The sequence below is a fragment of the Rhea americana genome, unplaced genomic scaffold, assembly GCF_003343005.1.
Source record: "Rhea americana isolate MKP2758 unplaced genomic scaffold, rheAme1 scaffold_335, whole genome shotgun sequence".
In the NCBI taxonomy this organism is placed as follows: Eukaryota; Metazoa; Chordata; class Aves; order Rheiformes; family Rheidae; genus Rhea; species Rhea americana.
In genome coordinates this window covers 69,512-88,291 of record NW_028186463.1, presented here as the reverse complement: position 1 = coordinate 88,291, position 18,780 = coordinate 69,512, and the positions used below count along the sequence as shown (strand labels likewise).

General features: G+C 46.3%; 1 protein-coding gene across 1 annotated transcript; it reads left to right on the top strand.

The window, feature by feature from the left end:
- The first annotated feature begins 12,143 nt into the window (after positions 1-12,143).
- Positions 12,144-14,678, top strand: OR2AT4 (olfactory receptor family 2 subfamily AT member 4). The gene is made up of 2 exons (XM_085311227.1): positions 12,144-12,164; positions 13,692-14,678. The coding sequence occupies exons 1-2, from the start codon at positions 12,144-12,146 to the stop codon at positions 14,676-14,678; spliced, it is 1,008 nt and encodes a 335-aa protein (XP_085167353.1).
- The last annotated feature ends 4,102 nt before the right edge of the window (positions 14,679-18,780 follow it).

Genomic DNA, 18,780 nt, shown 5'->3' with positions numbered 1-18,780 from the left:
TCCAGATTTTCACCCCTCACTACCTTGCGGTGCTGCAAGTTACTTAGGAGACTGAAGGCAACGTACAACGGCAAGACTCTAAAACATGACTATGCAGATAGCAAGAATGCAGTGAGGGAAACAGCTGTTTTTCCACTTTATTGCCTTTTTTTACAAAAGCAAATCACACAAGTCTGGGCATCTTGGAGAACACGATCTTTCCCGAACGGAGGATGTGCAGCTGGGTGAGCCCTTCTGCACACCATCCTTTCAACACAGCTTTAAAACGCCAGCCGTCCCTGGCAATGCCCACAGATCTGTTCTCGTTGCCCGTACGGGCTCTGCTCTTTCCACAGAGCCTGCAAACAGGTACTAATTAATGGCAGGCCTGACGGCAGATGATTTGTTGAGGCTTAATCTATGGGAAATAGCTGCCTGATGGTGCCCAGTGCGGACCCCGGCAGCGTGATCCAAGCTCTAATGGGGAGCTGCAACATCTTGCAATTTTGCACCGTTCCCAAAGGCCTTTTCCATCCGTGCAGGCTTCGAGTTGGTCTTAATTGCTTCTAATGACCTGAATGCCAATAGCAGGGCTATGAGGAGGGGAAGAGTTGCTCCTAAGAAGGATCTTACTGGAAAGTAATTAGTCACTTAGCTAGACTGCGCAGTGGAGTTCAAAGCAGGCACTGCTGGATGCTTAATAATTGAGAGACTTCCTGCTTCTTGGAAGCATTTATAATTTGCAGTTGTTACTGAAGTGAAACTTTACATGAAATTATACATAGAAATCCTTAGAAAAAAGTATTTTTTAATCAGCCCTCAAGCCTCTCTGACAGTTTCTCCCAGCCCTTCTCCGTTTTCAGTATGAATAAAAGGCACCGATGGCAAAACGTCTTCTGCAGAGCTGGATGGTGAGCTATTGTGGTCCTCATTCTGGCCCGCAAGCCATGTGGCTGCTGAGGAATAGGATGGAAAAGCTAAAATTTAAATATAGTATACTTTCTCTATGCTAATATAGACTAAATAAAATAATAAAATAAAACGTAATAAAATAATATGTAAGCAAATGTTAGTATAGCTCTGATAAACCACTGTATTTTTCCCTTGTTCAGCAGTAGCTTCGTTTTTCTCTCAGGGGGAATTTTCTGAAAATGTTTACCATCAGCTATCAGTTGAAATATAATCCTACCAAGCCTAGACCCTGTCAAAACTAAAGGGATGAGAAAGCATTTTAGCTAGTTTCTGTAATAGAAAAATCATGAGGAAAGAAATCCAGATGCTGTGGCACAGTAAGGAGAGAGATCTTTGTTTGTGCCAAAGCAATTTAAAAAACAATTTTGATATTACAAAAGAAAAGTCCATCTGAGGGAGTTTCTGTTAAAGATCTGTGGGGCAGAGAAATAACTCCCTTCGAGAAAAGCAGCCCTTGAAATAAATGAGATATGAACACCCTCCGGCACAGAAAAAAAACTTAGGGATTTTGTTCCCTGCAATGCCACCAGCTGGATATCTCAGAAATTGGAGAGCGTCGCTGCAGCTGCAGGGATGTGGGAAGGACAGACTTTCCCAGCCTTCCTGAAACCCACGCGGGGCCCTGAGTCAACTGGAAGCGGCTGAGACTCGTGCCGTGGTGCCGGGCTGCAGGAGAGGCAGGGATGAGACCTTTCGGAGCTGCAACTTGAGCACCTCCTGGAATAACCTTGAATGCTCCTAATCCGTGAGTGGCTTCACCGGAGCAAAAGGGTTCTGTGCCCCCCTCCCTCACCAGCACTGTCCTCGCATTTTCATGCATTTATTATTTACTTAGTGGCAGAGACTGACCTCAGGTCTGAGCACTGGATTTTTCAGCAGTATGTGAAGGAAGCCAGAGGAGGAGAGTCCATCCTACCCTTCCACCTGCCAAGCTTGCTGAGTGGTACCAAAGCCAAATGCTGCAGGGAAAGACTTGTTTTTTCCAGGTCTCCATCAGAACAACCCAGTAATAATGAAAACCATCATGCAGTAGCTCTGGCTTAGCACAGATGTAGGCAGGGAGGAGGAGGCTGGTGGGGTTGCAAGAGGGTTGCACACTGGACAGACCTCCACAAATGCCTTGTGAACGAGTTGCCCAGGCAGCGAGCTGGGAAGCAGCACAGGCCGCATGAGGATCTAACCCCACACAGGCATAGCGTTGGTACTCATAGGGGCAGGGAAGAGGAAGGAAGAGGGTGACAGGTCTGTGCACCAAGCATCCTAGATGCCTGTACATTAATGCAAGAAGTGTGGGGAGCAAATCGAAAGAGCTTCAAGTCTAATTTCAGTTCCATTGCTTGTTACAGAGACTTAATGAAATGATTTCCATAGCTGGAATATTAAAATAAAATGGAAAACCTTTTCAGAAGGGCAGAACAGAGAAGCAGAGGTCTACTATGCTTGATCCATTGCAGAGGTACAGATTTGTTCTGAGGTTCAGTCCACAGCAGGCGTTTAGACCTATGAAAGTCTGAATGAAATGGGAGAAGAAAATGAATGCTGTTGTGTAGGTCTGCTATAGGGCCATGAAGATCAGGTGGATGAAGCTTTTGTAGGCAGCTAACAAGGTCATCAAAGCTGGAGTTTGCAGAAATGCAGGATTTTATCTGACCGGGGAAGTATTAAGAAAGTGCTGCCTGTGTCAGGACATGGCGGTGCGGATTAATCTGACCACAGTAGATGTCAACAGTGTATATTGCTGCTGCTGAACTAGTTGCCCTAGGCTTGAGCTAGCCAGGGGAGGAATAGGAGAAAAAACAGGTGCTTCCAGGTCATGACTGACCTCATCCTAAAGTGAATGCATAGCCCAGGGCAGGAGAACTGTGCCCTGAACGTAGCTGTCTCTCTCCGCTAGAGACGGAAGCTGTTACCAGCCTTGAAGCAGATGTTGGCACTGTAAATGGACAGAAAGGGGCGTAAGAGAGTAATGTGACTCCCGGTGATCTCAAGAAGGAAGCACAGGAGACTGCTAGGGACACTGCTGAAGAGCAGCACGAGCAAGCGAGGAGAGATGCAGCCCCAGGGATGGCCACTGGAGCAAGTCTGTGAAAATGAGGAGGGCCCAGGGAAGAGCTGTCTGCCACTCCATGGTAGTATTGCCAGTATATGAAGGCTGAGATATTTAATGACTTTTTCACATCAACATTCATTAAAAGGGTGACTGCAACTGCAAGCAAAATGAACATTGGCAACGAAGAGGAAAGCAAAACTTAGTATTTTAAAACTGGCTGGGCCTTATTTTAGAGGGCATAGGGACAGGGTCATTTTCAGTACTGGCTTTGGAAAGTCATGGGGAAAAGTGAGATATTGGAAATCTGGATGAGTAACAGAAAAATAGCAAAAGCAGCTCAGAAAACAGCCAGGAGCCATGCTAAGCCGCCGTCAGTGCCGGCTGGCAGTTTGCCTTGCCGTGGCTGTGCTGTCTGCGTGCGGAGATAAGCTGAATTCACAGCCAGCTCTTGCTGACTACCATGTGGGCAGCGCCAATGTGACATTCAGCAAACTCAGATGTCTTCTCCTTCAGAGCTTCTGCCTGGCCAGCAGGATACAGAATAGCCTCAGAGTTTTAAGACTTTACTTTTTGCAAGCGATCTTCAGTTCTTACACCAAAGCCAAGCCACAGCACAGAGCTATTAACTTGAACATGTCACTCTAGCATTTTACATCTTCTAGGGCAGCCCAAAAAATGACTAATTAAGCTAAAGTAACAAGCTTGTGGACTGACATGCTCTGTCACTGATCACCCTTTTGCACAGACCTAGCCTCCCACTAACAGGCCACGTGGCCACCTCTCGGGGTGAGTTTAGCCGTGGCTGCATCAGGAAAATATCTTCCAGGCACAATGGTGCCTTCTCATTAAGACAGAATAATTGGATTTTCTAAATGGGAAAGAAAAATGTCCATGTCTGTGTAATCATGCCTGTTGTGAAGTACTCAGAAATGTTGCAGGAGCAATTAAGAACAGAAGGACATCCATAATGCGTTAGTCCAGCCAGCCAGCAGCCCACCTTGCCCCGCGGGATGTCTCCAACTGTTGTCCCAAAAATGAAAGCCTGGGAAAAAAAAGGTGCACATGCTTACTCTTTCAGCTTCCATCTGATTGCAGCTTGATGATTCCTGAGTGAGAATGGTCTTTAGGTATTTAGTATTTAAGTGTTTAGGTATTTCTCTTGTGTGGATAGGCCAAGTCTTTGCTTGAACTCATGTTATCTTTTAGCATTCACAGTATCCCACAGGCCAGAGCCTCAAGCCTGAATTCTGAAGCACTCAACTGGTGATTGCGTTGGATGTCCCCAGAGCTAGGTCAAGATGCCGAAGTCTCACTGCAGTAATTCAGGCATCAAACATGGGATTGGCAGGGCCCAGCCAGCCCACATCTCACGGAAGGGCTGGGCTTCACCCACCCAAGTGGAGATTTCTGCATCCGAGTAGCTCTTCTGGGCTTGGTGGAAAAATATGAGCAGCCTGAGGATGTGATGTCATGACCTGACCCAGTGCTGGCAACAGCCCCAGCCTCCAGCCAGGGAGGCTGGAGTAGAGGCCACTGAGGCTCTTCCAGCCTTGTTGTGGACCATGGGCATAGGGCAGACACCACAAATCCAGGTGGACCATGCTGCACCAGCACCCAGCACTTTCTGGGAAGGAGCCTGGCATGGCTTGCTCAGGTAGGGCATCCACCATGCAGTAACAAGTTGGGAGACATGAACCCTACCGCTGTGACTTGCGATTTTGCAGCAAAATGTCAGTTATCTACACTTAATGAGGGATCCACAAACCAGCTTGTCTCTCCTCAAAGCCCCCACAAGCTCTGAGCTTGGCATCAACCACAGCAGATGGCCAGAGAGCTGTTAATGGGGTGCTACTCACCACTCCAATAATTGCACCGGGGTGGTACAGCTTCGACAGGAAAGAGAAGGAATGGCCCTAACCCAGAGCGCTCAACTCTGAGCTGGACAGAGGTGGGATTTGGAGTATGGTCCCTTCTCCAGCACTGCTCATTGGCCTTGCTCCATGCACTACCACTGCAACCCCCTTGTTGAGGTGCCGCAATTCCCACTCCTTGGAGAGYGGTTCTGGTCATCGGAGATGGATGGATGCCGGGCAGCTCGCTCATCCCCAAGCGCCAGGGCCAGGCTTCAGTGAAGGCACTGCACGTTGCATCACCCAGGACCCATCCCTGGGCTGGGCGGAGCTGTGATGACCGTATTCCCAAAATCCTTTCCTGTCACACCGTGCTGATCACACAGTGCTCTAGGGAGTACAGGGCTTAAGTGGGGTCACAGCCCACAGGTAACACTTCCACACCTACGGGTGAAAATCTGAATGTTGTACACAGACAGCAGGCTTGATACGGGTTGAATTACACAGCTAAGGTAAGACAAGGTAAGAGGCAAGACAAGAAGCACCCTTACTCAAATGCCACTTACTTGGGCTCTGCACCCCACAGAAATAAGTAGCTGGGGGCTATTTGCCTGCCTAAAAGCTGGTGGAAGTTGTGCAGAGCTCTGGCTAGGCAGTCAGCTCTGGCTCACCAGCGCAGCTTGGAAGAGGGGACAGACAGATGGACCATTTCAGGTCCAGTGAGTGCTGGGGAGCCCGAAGGCTGAGGGAGCTGAGCGCAGGCTGTGCAATGAGGGCTCAGCCGGGGGGTGGCACTGTGAGAGCAGAGAAGAAGGAAACTCCTTCAAACAGTGAGCCTGAAGTTTGCAGACTCGGCATCAGAGAGGATTGAACCCATCACACCAGCAATCTCGGTTCTCTGGAGAACAACTTGGCTTGGGATGAAGTTCATTTTTGGGAGTATCCCTGGACAAAGCAGGAAATGTAAAATACTGAGCTTAATTGAAAATTAACTCTCTATTGCTGCTACACGACAGATACTTTGTGTGCGCGAGCAATTTATCCAACTGCCTGTTGGGTGGTGGGTCTCCATGAGTCTCACTCCTTGCAGCATCCGTGCCCCCCATTTCACAAGCTGCTATCAGCTGCATGGATCTGCAGACAGCAAAGCCACGCGATGCTTGCATCTGCTCTGTTTTTTGAGGTTGCAGAGATGTTTACAGATAGCTAAAGGCTGTTCTTCATCCAGACTGACCGTGCTGTGCCCTCCAGCACAGCAACCAGAGAGCACAGCACCAGGGAAAATACAGCTCAGAGCATCTTGCATATCATCCTCCCTTTTTAATGGCATGATCTCATTTCTTGTGCAGAAGTTATTGAGTAGTTTCTGCTGATTTAAGTTCTTTTAAACCCTTGTCTTGTCTTACAGTGCAGCATGGCCTGGTTGATATTGCTGGTGGAGGACTCTCAGGAGCCTCAGTTCCACCCTTGCTGTGGGATAGACCTGCTGGCTGCTCCCAGGGAAATCCCTTCTTTCTGTGGACCCCAATTTCTCCATTGCAAAGTCAGGACAGTGGCTGAGACCATGCTGCCACAGGTGAAGCATGTGGCTAGTGGTGTTTAGAGGAGGTGGATATCAGGATGCTTGGAGCAGCATGGCCGCACCTGAGGGTGAGAGCAAAGTATGGGGGTTTCTCTTGCAGTTGCAAGATTTGTCACTGACAAACCTTTGTCATGAGCTGCAGACATTGTTCCTGAGAGCTGATGACTTTCATGCTACTCTCTCATGGGTAAAATTTTCTACTTTTTGGTGGTACAATTTCAAAAAAAAGCTTTCCCAAACCTTTGGATGGATAAACAACTAAACATTAAAACATCCCCAGTGTGGGACTGGGTTGCCAACACATGGTCATCAGACCATTCAAGCACTGGAATAGCTTGCCCAGAGAGGTCCTGGAGTCTCCTTCCTTGGAGATATTCAAAAGACATCTAGATAGGATCCTGGGCAACATGCTCTAGGTGACCCTGGCTGAACAGGGGGTTTGGACTAGATGATCTCCAGAGGTTCCTTCTAACCTCGACCGTGACTCTGTGATCTGAGCCTCTGAGCCACCCACAGAGGCCTGGCAGGAGTGGGGAGACCCATGCCATTTCGTGTGGGCAGCTGGAGGCCCATAGGTGCCCTGGGCATCTCCAGCAGCACCAGACCACCACTGCTGAGTAGCTGCATCTCATTATGAGAGCTCAGTACTGCCACGCAGGAGCCAACAGCAAACACTTCAGTTACAAAAGTTTCTCCAAAGCCTTCTCCAGAGCCTCCAATGAATCAAATTTCCCCAGGGACCAGGTGGCTTCCACCCTCCTCTTGACCAAGCTCTGCACCCCAGCTCCACCTAGACTTGGGTAGCCCACTTGAAGGCGAAGATGTTACAGGGTAAGAGCTGCACGAAACTGGCTGTGGTTTGGGCAGTCAGTGAGTCTCACCCACTTTTACCTGGATAGCTTATGGCCAACACAAGGCTTAGAAGAAACACAAGTGCACTGGGAGGAGGAAGGCTGCATCCCTCCCATGCCGGTACTCCTATCCCCCTCGACCCTAATTTCAGGAAATGTGCACAGTTTATACAGAGTTCAAGCGTTCAAGGGAAATGCATTGGTATGGCATCCAAGTACTGCTTAGATACTGCAGCTTATTAGCTGCGTCACTCACCGTGTTCACAACGTAGCCGTTTATTAATCTTCTCTTGTTTAACTAGTTTATAAGGAATCGATCGCGCAGGCTTGGCGGAAATTGGATAACTGAGCAGTGACACCCAGCGTTTTATGTGCACAAAGAGAAATGAGCCATTTTTCTACCCAGGAATTCAGAAATTCTAAATTAATGCCGTGGTGAGTCATCTTTCTCGCTGGTGCAAGCTAGATTCATTATTCTAAAGGCATTGTTTTGTTCCCAGCTTAAATCCCTCGCATCTTGACGAGAGGAAGTGCTGCGTTACGCATCTCCGGAGCTCGCTGCCAGGCGAGGCCGAAGGGGCAAGCCAGACCAGCAGGTCAAAGGGGAATCTGCAAATCTCTGGACAACAGGTCCATCAACAGGCCTGATTAGGTCTGCTGCAGGGATTAATTTATTTTTATATAGACAATCTCTCGGTTATTTTTATTTTCCTTAGGAAAACAAGTAATAATGAAATAAAGAGAGGCAGAAAAGGCTACTTCAGCGAGAAATTTAAGAAAATTCAACAGAAATAAACTATTTGCTGGGTTGTTTTCTCTTTAAGTGTAGCATATTTGTGAAAATGAAAGCAGTATTTTCCAGCCAGTCAGATCCAGAAGAACTAATGTACCCCTTTTCATTTGTTATTCTACTGTCCTGGGACATCCACAGGCTGCAGCAGTGTCCATGACTTCCTTTACTTATACGAGAGCAAAATGAGGCACAAAGATAACTCCCCACATCTCAGAAGTGGGTTTCTTTGCCCCATCTGAAGCAGACAGTGAGCCAGAAGGAAAGGCTTCCCGAGCACGTGGTCACTTCACTAATGCACAAATGTGTCACACATAATGTCATCCCTCAAATATTATCTGTGGAGGTTGTTTTGCATGTGAAATTCAGCCATGTGCAAAAACACGCGTAATAGTTTATGGCAAAGCCTGTGACTGTGTGACAAAGGAGTGCCCAGAGCTCCTTGGGAGCTTGGAGAAGATTAAATGGAAGACGAGGATCTCTAGAGCAGGCTGCTGTATCGAAGGTAGCACCACTCCAACCAGGATTCAAACTTAATGCCAAACTTAATCTCAGCAGTGGCTGGAGCAGTCCCTGTACCCAGTGCTGCAGGGCAGCGGCAGCACGTCAGGCACACAAGTTTTCCCACCAAAAGCTTTGGCTCTCTGAGGCTTCTGCATACTCCAGCATGCAAACTCTGATTATGTTGTCCCTGGATATTAATTATTAAGAAAAACATTTTCATAATGTTTTTCAAAGACCTGCAACCACCGAGAGACCAATTTGTGCTGTCTTCATTGTCATTGCCACCCAAGTGTAAAAATTAGTGTTTCAAAACAAACATGCTTGGAAAGAAAACTTTTACAGAGTGTTTACAGGGAGTATTTTTAATGTGAAAACCCAGGAGCTCTGCTATCGCATATATCACATCCATTCAAACATAATCATTAATTCAAGTGGGAAACTGCTCCAGATGTAATTTAGAAAACACACGTAAATCAGCAGAGTTATGACCTGTCTTGTTTGCACTGAGCTTGATAATGGTTTATCACTGCCATTGTGTGTCTTGTGCCGTGTGTTCCTTCCTCCTGCCRTGCAGGGCCAGATCCTGCCTGGATCTTCAGATCTTCGCAGAATCACAGAATAGTTGAGGCTGGAAGGGATCTCTACGCATCATCTGGTCCAGCCCCTGCTCAGTCAGGGTCACTGAGAGCATATTGCCTAGGACCCGGTCCAGACAGCTTTCCAGTGCACCAAAAGTGCTCCGAGAACTGTCCACCAAAAAGTGCTCTGAGAAGTGCAACAAAATCAAAATAACCAGGGATGAGCATGTAGTGAGGACAGGACAGGAATCAAATGCAAAGCAAGGCATGATAGCAGTGTTGAGAACAGTAGCTGGAAAGGAATTGGGTGGAGGGGGTTTCTGGATAGCAGGAGAGAAACCTTAGGAAGCACCAGTGAGACTCAGGCCATGGTGCACATGCCAGYGCAGAAACAACTCATGAGCTGGAGGAGCAGTCTGGCAGTGGGACAAGGTAGCCTGGACATGTCTGAGGGCAAAGGCAAGGAAGGAGAAGAGAACTTGTAAAGCAATATCTTATCAGTAGTAGGTAGTGAACTGAACAGACCTATCATGGGGGTTGGTTGTTCTGCCAGACCACAGGAATAATCCTGGCCAGGCAGTGCAGGAGTTCTTGAATAAAATCACAYGGCCTTTGAGAGGCATCATGGTCTCCTTTGGCAAGGTTTGGTCATCTCCYATCTGTGAAATGTGGCCCAGTTGCTCTGCTGCCCTGGCAAGGATTGTGTCTCGTCCCACCGCTGGCCAGCTGTGCTCAGGGGCCGTGTAGGGCAGCTGCTGCTCTGCACTGTTGTAGCTCTACGGAGTAGATTTGTCCCTCATCCRAAAAGCAGGGTTCATCTTTTGGCATTTTCATGGCCTTTCCTCCTCCTTGTGAATCTGGGATTCACACTTGAGTGAGTTCCCTTGGTTTCATGTCCAGACAACACAYGGAAATTGGCATTTTTTTTATTGTGTAGTTTCTCCAGCCTATGTCAGACATCTGCTTCAGAAAGAGATGAATTTCCCCAAAAGAGCTTCTCACCTGCCTTGGCCTAGAGTGAAAATGGGGGCAACAAACTCTGCTGAGGGCAACCTCTCCATGCACCCACTGTGACCACACCAGCTGGGACAGCCACAGACCCCACGGTGGCACTGACAGCACCAGGATCCTTCCAGGATCCTGCAGAGCAGTATCCTTGGGAGGAGACTTCTCAGATGCCASCAGGCGTCCATGTGCTCATGGTCATGCCACTTGTGAGTCTAGCAGGCTGTTGTGAACCATTTCACACCTTGAGGCTGTCTGTCCTGTCCCCAGGGAAGCCAGTGATGACACTTACAGCATTTTAAGCCACAGCAGCTCTGAGTCCACCATGTGTAGTGTTTCCCAGAATTGCAGAGTTTAAGAAAATTTTCCCACCTAGAGTGATAAGGAGAGATAGCCAGGCCCACTCTCATGCAGATCATCTTCTGTGATTGTCTGCTGGTCACATACCAGAAGATCCAAGTACCRTGCTCGACCTGAGAAATCCTGGACAAAGGAGGAGCAGCTAGAAGAGAAGGTTGGATCTGAATTTGGGCTATATCCRTGTTCAGGAGAACTGTGCTGGCCCCTACCAGAAGGCTGCTCCTTTGCTGTAAACTGCTGGCCTTGCACTAGATCTTCAGCTCATGCTGTGGGTCCTGTGAGTGGGGTAGTTGGGAATCTCCTGTTTCCGTGTCCTCCAGAGTGTGACCTCAGGCATTTAAAAGGAAATGCCCATGATAAGGCCAATATTGAACCAYGGGAACCACCTCCAGGGCTGGGAAGAAAAGAGTGGCTTTCCTCCACCAAACCTTCTCCAAGTCCCAGGTACAACAGTGCAGTTTCATCACCTTACAAACTTCGCATGGCAGAAACTCTTGCTTTGTTTCTCTCGATTATGCAAATGCAGTGCATGATTTACATCTGTTACGAACTGTGGTGTACGACAGGGGGATTCAAAACTGTTGAGGTTATCTATCATGAAAATAAATGTGTGYGGATCTCCTAGCTCAAGGCAAGAAAACACTGAGATCACCTCTAGGGACAGGGTTGGGGAGCGGGGCAGTTTGTTCAAAAGAGGTTCAATAACGTTATTTGCCAGATGATTTATTGCAGGAGTTCTGCACTTACCACTAAGGATAACACTAGGGAAGGAGAAGACCTTGTTATCACTTTAAAGTGCAAGTGAGTTATTGTTTATGTTATTTGTCTAATATGCTAATATTTTTCAGCCTAATTAAGYGTTTCATTTTGATTTACTTTTTTCTTGTGGAGTCAAGGATGGAAAAAAAATCAGTGTGATATATGTCAACAGGCTCCAAGAATGAGAATTTGATCTACTATGTCTAAAAACAACTTCAAATCAATGCTAATTTTAAGGACATTACATGCTGGAAATTTTAATTCAATACCATACATTATGTTGTTTTTATAGTACAGCATTGTTTATACAAATTACATCTTTAAAGTCTTCCAGTTTTGAAAAAATAATAACAAGAAAGAGAAATGTAGAATGAAATGTAGATGAAAAGGAGAGAGTATACAAAATGTCTGTGGTATGGAAATCTCAGCGGGGCTCAAAATCTATTTATTTTTAGTATTAAACGGAGATCTTCTATATGCAGATGACTTTCTGGATGAAAGGTGAATTTATCTGAAAATCACCAGAGATTTAATGATGTTAGGAAATTGCATGAGACCAACAATTACTCCCAACTACTTGAGGCCAAGCACAAAACATTTCCAAGAGAGTTGTTTCCCTTCTCTTAAATAAGAGATAAGGAAACCAAGAAAAGGCAATAAATCTAATTAAGTTTCATTTCTCTTTTTTTTTCCTCGGTGTAAGCCTAACAAAAACAAGGGGATTTTTTCTGAACATAAATTTAGGTTTGATTTTTCTGATGTTGGAAAAAATGGGGAGATTCCAAAAGAATTTATGCCAAAGGGATTTTGTGTGTGGTGTCGCAGTCTGGAGCCTAGAATAGAAGAGCCTGAAAGTTCCCAAAATGCCGCTTTATTTTGCCGTGGTGAGCGTGCATATTCTGTAGATTTGGGCAGAATACTTTAAATCATTATGTGCAACAGASGAAATATTTCTTTTGAGAGGAAAGAGAGTCTTTGTAACACAGAAATCTTAAGAACCTATAACGGAGGTATGTAAAATAAATGGAAAACTCTGGCACACTTTTTTTCACCTTTCCTGCTGCAGAAGAATGAGTGCAAAGCCAACACAGTTGAGGAAAACATTTGTAATTTATAAAAGAAAATAGTTATTTCTACAAAAGAAAGAGGATAAACTGCTTAATTATAGAAGACAACGGGAAAGAAACTGAAATGATCGTGAGTTGTATGAACCATGTAATTGTAGAGATACATTATACGGAATGAAGCCACGGATGGGCTGTAAGCCGTCGCATATCAYGTTACGTATCGTGGCTCAGTCCATCTGAGATGAAATCACTGGCTGCTCCTTTTTCTGTATTTTTTATTACGCAGTCTTTGAACTTCCTGACTTTGTGAAAGATTTCTTACTGACTATCATTAAAGACATTATGGCTGTATTAGCCAAAATATTTATTACAGAAATTCTTTTGCTTTTATGTATTAGGAAACAAACCAGAGGACAAATATATATACATATATATATATATATATATATATATATATACATTTTGCATCTGAATTTCAGCTATCCCAGCAGAAATCAATCACATGCTGCAACAGCTATGAGAAACACAGTGAGCTGCGAGTAGGCAACCGGAGGTAACATGAAAAACCGCTGATGAGAATGACATTTGGTAGCAAAGCTTGTAAAAGCTGGCAAAAGGGAGATAAATGAGTACACAGACCCCAGGTCTGAGCTAACCCCCTGGATCCCCTCGGGGAGAGGAACGGAGGTGTCCGGCAGGCAGCTGCTCGGGTGCAGAGGGGATCTGAGGAGCTGCACCCTGAAAACGCCCCTTTTCCCCGTTGCCCGGAGGGGGAATCCGGGGGAGCGGTGAAGCCAGAGGGCTCTGCTTGGAGAGCACCCGAAGTTAGGGGAGGCGAATCCTGCCTGACCCGTCAGAGCCGAGGCRCTCGTCCGACCTCCGAAGCAAGCCAACGGCGCGCGCGTCCTGTTCGCGGGATCGGAGAGCCTCTCCTCCCGCRGAGCACCGAGGCTTGTCCTCACAACCGCTACCATTCCTGCAAAAAAAAAAATCAGGCGAGTTTTATGTGACTCCAGAGAGCGTCGGTGATATCTCACCTAACACCTGCCTCTTTTTGTAAGAACCAAAGCTGGAAAACATGCCGCCCAGAGCCTTCAGACACAAGCCACGTTATCAGCAGAGAATTCAAACCACCTTAACGGGCGCGGGTTAGAGACTTCACACGCGTGTGCCCCAGCGCGGTGGACTTCAGTGTGTTGCAGCACTCCCAGCTCTGTGCGATTCCCTGTTTCCTTTGCACAACCTCCGTAAGCTCCTTAGAGAAGCCTCCTGCGTTCCCGACCCCACAGGCTTCCTGTGTACGGGCCAGCGCTGTCTCCTCACTCCATGTTTTTTCCCCTGCAGGTGTTTCCACCAGCCATGGACAGCTGCAGCAGCAACGCTTCCACTAAACACTTTTTCCTGGTTGGATTTCCAGGTCTTCAGGATTTCCAGACAGCCCTTTTTGTTGTGTTCTTGTTACTCTATCTGCTGATCCTGGTTGGTAATGTCATTATCATCRCTGTAGTTGTGGTTGACCGTAAGCTCCACAAACCCATGTACTTTTTCCTGATTAACCTCTCTGTGCTAGATGTACTTTTTACAACCACCACCATTCCCAAAATGCTAGCCATGTTCCTGGCCAATGCTAAAACCATCTCATTTCACGGCTGTTTTCTGCAGATGTACAGTTTTCACGGGCTAACAGTAACCGAGGCGCTGCTTCTCRTTGTCATGGCTTACGATCGCTACGAAGCAATCTGCAACCCCCTGCATTACCCAGCCAAGATGACAAGGAGAGTCAACGTCCARCTGGCCGCGAGCGCTTGGGTGACGGCGCTGCTAATACCCGTACCCGTCATGGTGCAAACCTCTCGGTTGTCTTAYGGTGAAACAACCAGAGTTTATCACTGCTTTTGTGACCACCTGGCAGTGGTGCAAGCGGCGTGCTCCAATTTCAGCKCCGACTTCCAGACCTTCTTGGGGTTCTCCATCGCTATGACTGTATCGATCGTTCCTCTCTTGCTCGTCACCCTCTCATACACCTGCATCATTACCTCCATACAGAAGATCAATTCCAAAGAAGGACGTGCTAAAGCTTTTTCGACTTGTACTTCCCACTTGATTGTGGTTGGCACCTACTACTCCTCCATTGCCGTGGCATATGTTTCCTACAGAGCAGACATTCCTGTTGATGTCCATGTAATGAGCAATGTTGTCTTCTCTATTCTAACTCCCTTGTTAAATCCGATCATTTACACTTTGCGAAATAAGGAAGTGAAATCTGCAATTAAAAAGCTTATTCTTCTGAGAATTTCTCCTCTTCCTAAAAAAATTAACTTATTTGGGTAAAAATTACAGCACTACAGAAGACTGATGAAAAATTACTCCTRTGGTTAATTAAAACACTATTGCCTTTGGAGTCTGTTTTGGGTCCTGTGAACTGTGGTATACCCTATATTAATGYATTTTTATTTCTATGATGTTTTAGCATACTTGTATTAAAATATTTATAATTTTCTACTTTGGTTTATGTTCTTCTGTGACTAAATCCCTGATACACTAAATAAAGTGTGAATGCACTGTACAAAAATAAACAAGAATGATAACACATTTCATTATACTTTCCCCTCCACGTTGCAACATAGAGGATTTATTATTTTAYTCCCTCCATTTAAAACATCAGACATGGTGACAGTTATTTTCCTGTGAAATAAGAGGTCAAACTGAATTGTTATTTCTGGGTGAGAAAACTCTCTACAACATTACCTTATAGGACTTCAGAATTGAGGAAAAAGTAAAAGAGAAAATTTAATATGCACAGCTTGATGAAATGGTATCTTTATGCAATATAGCACTACCAATTTCCTCTTTTATCATATAGTCTGATGCACAGATTCCTGTATAATGAGGGCTAACGGGAAGCAATAGTCAATAAAACAATGAACTTAAGGAGTTAGAGATTCTATCAAGCATTAAAAAGTGTGAATGTTTATCTGGAGCTTGCTTAATTCACAGCAGGCAGATAATCCACTATAAATGAGCATCTCTGACCATTTCCAACAGCTCTGGTTTTTTAACATACTGAACAGACATCTCTCCTACGATGTCTGTCTTTAATGGACCTTTCCAAAGTGCATTAAAGGTGCTTGGGTTAGCTGCAACTGAGATTTGGGGGAAGGCTGGGCTATCTCTCTTCTTACATGAGCTCATTCTTCTGTTAACACTTTCCATAAATCACTCCGTCTTCCACTCCCCATCTGCCCCTGACATGAAGCCAGATGCAGATGGCGAAGGAGGAAGGTCCAAGGCAGAGCTTGGGCAAGCTCCTGTGCAGGATGGAGCTGCAGAAGAGACGTGTTTAACTCAAGAAGACAGATTTAACCCAGAGCATGACCATTGCTTTGAGAATCTGAGCAAGTCTAGAAGGTTCTCTATTTCCAACATAAAAGAAAGCTTCTTGGGATGCATCTGAGCAGAGGATCTCCAGCTGGGTGGGCTGCCACCTGGAGAGGAGGAGACCCTGCCAAGTTGGTAGAGGCGACAYGCCTGCTGTACTCAGTGAGCACAGAGCTTAGCCCCCAGCGCTGCTGTTCTGCACTATCTGTCACCAAAAATGTACACAAAAACTGGAGATTAAGTCAAAAATCTCTACTCCTTCTCAGAGAATTAAGAAAGGGTTAATCAAAAATTTGAGCGCTTTTGGAGGAAGAAGAGAGGTTATTTTTAAAGTGTTCAGAATTGAGACCCTAAGGTGCAGAGCAGTTTGTCTATTATGAGCATGTGAGTGGGAGCATGAACAAGAGCTGCTGAAGGCATTGGCATGTCAGCTCCTGGATTCCCGACCTCCTCCTTCTATGGGGCAGGTGGCAACCACGCTCAGGTACAGCACCTCCCTCCAAACAAGAAGGTGTTGTAGGATTCAGGCAGGGAACAGCAGACTCCCAGGTGTTCATTAACACGTGGTGCACACATACACACACCACATCTTCAGTAATAAAATGAATCCTGGAAACAAATAGCAGTAGCTCCTCCTCTCCAAAGGGAGTTTCCTTCCAACGTCCTTTCCTTCAGCATGACGTTATTTGCACAGATCCTGCTGACATAGAAAGATTTTGAGATGAAATACAGAAATTCTGCAGAGTGAAACAGGAGCTCTGAGAGCTCCTGCAATTGAGAGCTGATCACCAGTTCCTAAGACAAGAGGGTTGCATAGATTTTAAGAAAAAGACAGGAAAGGTTTTGTCTCCACCAGAGATCATCAAGACCTACTTAAGARCTTAAGTTCAGGTGCTTCAAGAGCTTCCATAGGACAAAGTAGTAGCTAATAAGTTTTAGGGACTTCCAGGATTAGACTGTGTTAGAGAATGAGCTCTATGGAGCTCTGAAAATCAATTTTCCCTTGGTCTCAGATTATGTAAGACGTGGCCTTTCTGGGTCTCCCTTAATTTCCCAGAGAAGTGCATTGTGTACGCCTGGTGTGGTGGTAAGGTGGAGGCAAGAGTGGGTCAGGTTCCAGGCTCTGCTGTGGGCTGAGGATGGGTGACTACTGTTGAGTTGGGGGGGGTCTTGCTCTTCCAGGCGGAGTGGACAAGTGCAGAGCACAAGGGCTTGGGTTGCGTGGCTGGGAAAGAAGGGGGACAGGAGACAGCGGCTCAGACTGTGAGACTGGGTGGATGGCATGGTCCAGCAGTGCCAACGTGAGAAGGTGCTGGCCAAAGTGGGTGCAGAGGTTGTGCCCTGGGTAGTAGAGCTGGGACCAAGTTGAGGCTGGGGGAGGCTGAAGAGAAGAGGAAGAGGACAGCAAGGCTGAAGGTGGTGGATGAGAAGATGCTGCTTGTCAACATGAAGCCAAACAGGGCGTTGAGGGTGGTGCTGGTGGGACACCTGGTCCTGCAGCAGGGAGGGTAAAGAAAGGGCAAGAGATTGAAGTGAGTCTCAGGAACGGAAAAGACCCTGGAGTTGGTCATGGAAGGGAAAGGACCCTGGAGTGGGTCCTGGGAAGGGATTTCTGGGATTGTCTCTTCTGAGCTCCACAACACAAACCATCAAATTCACCCAAATGTATTTCTGCCTCCTCTCCATCACTTGTACTAGAAATAGAAYAGCCTTTTAGGCTGACATCTCCTATTAATTAAAAGCATACAATGGTAAAGAGCCCTTCATAACCCCCAGTAACATGTTCTTATTTTTTATTATTCTCACTGGTAAAAACCTAAGTCTCATTTCCACTTTGATTTTATACATATCCAATTTCTAGTCACAAGATCTTGTTCTATTTTTTGTCCGAAACCAGATCTCTGTTCTTCATGTAAATCCTCATACAAGATGATCAAACTCTTCCTTAGTCGTCTTTAATAAGCTGAATGAAAGGGGTGCCCAGAGACTTTCACTATACTACATCTTTTCCAAACTTTTAACCACTCCCATGGCTGTTCTCTAAACCTCTTTATGTTCTAACATTCTTCTTGAAGGACAATCATAAAAACTTGAAATAATAATCCTATATTGGTTGTACCATCATCAAATATAAACATATCGCTGCCTAATGCGTTAAATATTCCCTTCCTAATATGTGTAGAAGGATGTTTTTAGTCTGCTCATCATTTGTCAGKGACAGTGTTTCCTAGAAAAGAGCCCTCAACAGATGAATTTTAGTTACTGTTAAAACTGATGTATTTGTTTGCACAGCTTTTTCCAGGTGTCACAGGGAAGCAGTAGCACCCAGACCTGCAAGGAGCCAGGCACAACAGCAGTGCTTAACCCAGAGGGTATCCCCCAGCCCATTAGGGCTTGGATACCTTTTTCTCCTGAGAGGTACAGCTTGGAAATCCCTTCCAAAGGCTTGTCCTTACAACCTCCCAGTCAGAAGAGACGCAGAGTCACGAATAATAACTCAAAGCACTCGTTCACCCTCASAGGACCTGGCTGACCCAGACCCAGCTCCCTCCTCCATCTACCAAGAGCCCATTCCACATCTCCCATTGCTTTGCAGCACCCCAGCCWCTGCATTATGTGCTGCTTTGGCCCAGGGAACTAGAAAGTCATTCAAAATTCATTGCAATTGAGAGGAAGAGTGAGCATGACCTCATTAGTACGCCTACGAGAAAATGGGGAGGGCAGCACTTTGCTTCGAGGACTATCTTGGAGAAGGGACCAGTGTTCAGGTTTTCCCCATCACCAGGGGATAGGAGGTCACCAGCTGCCACAATAACGCGGTGGGAGTCACGGGAAATGGCACAGAGCCATGAATCACGGCAGGAAACAAGCATCGCTCCGGCACACACACCTTCATCTCAGGACATTATAGTAAGATAAAGCTGGCATTTGGACCTCCATCCTCTCTTGCACGTTACGTCACTCCCGGGACTCATCCTCACAAGGTTTGTCACTGAGCAGATGGGGCTTTCTGGGACCTCCTGAGGCAGGAGCTGAGCCTGCCAGGAGAGAAAAG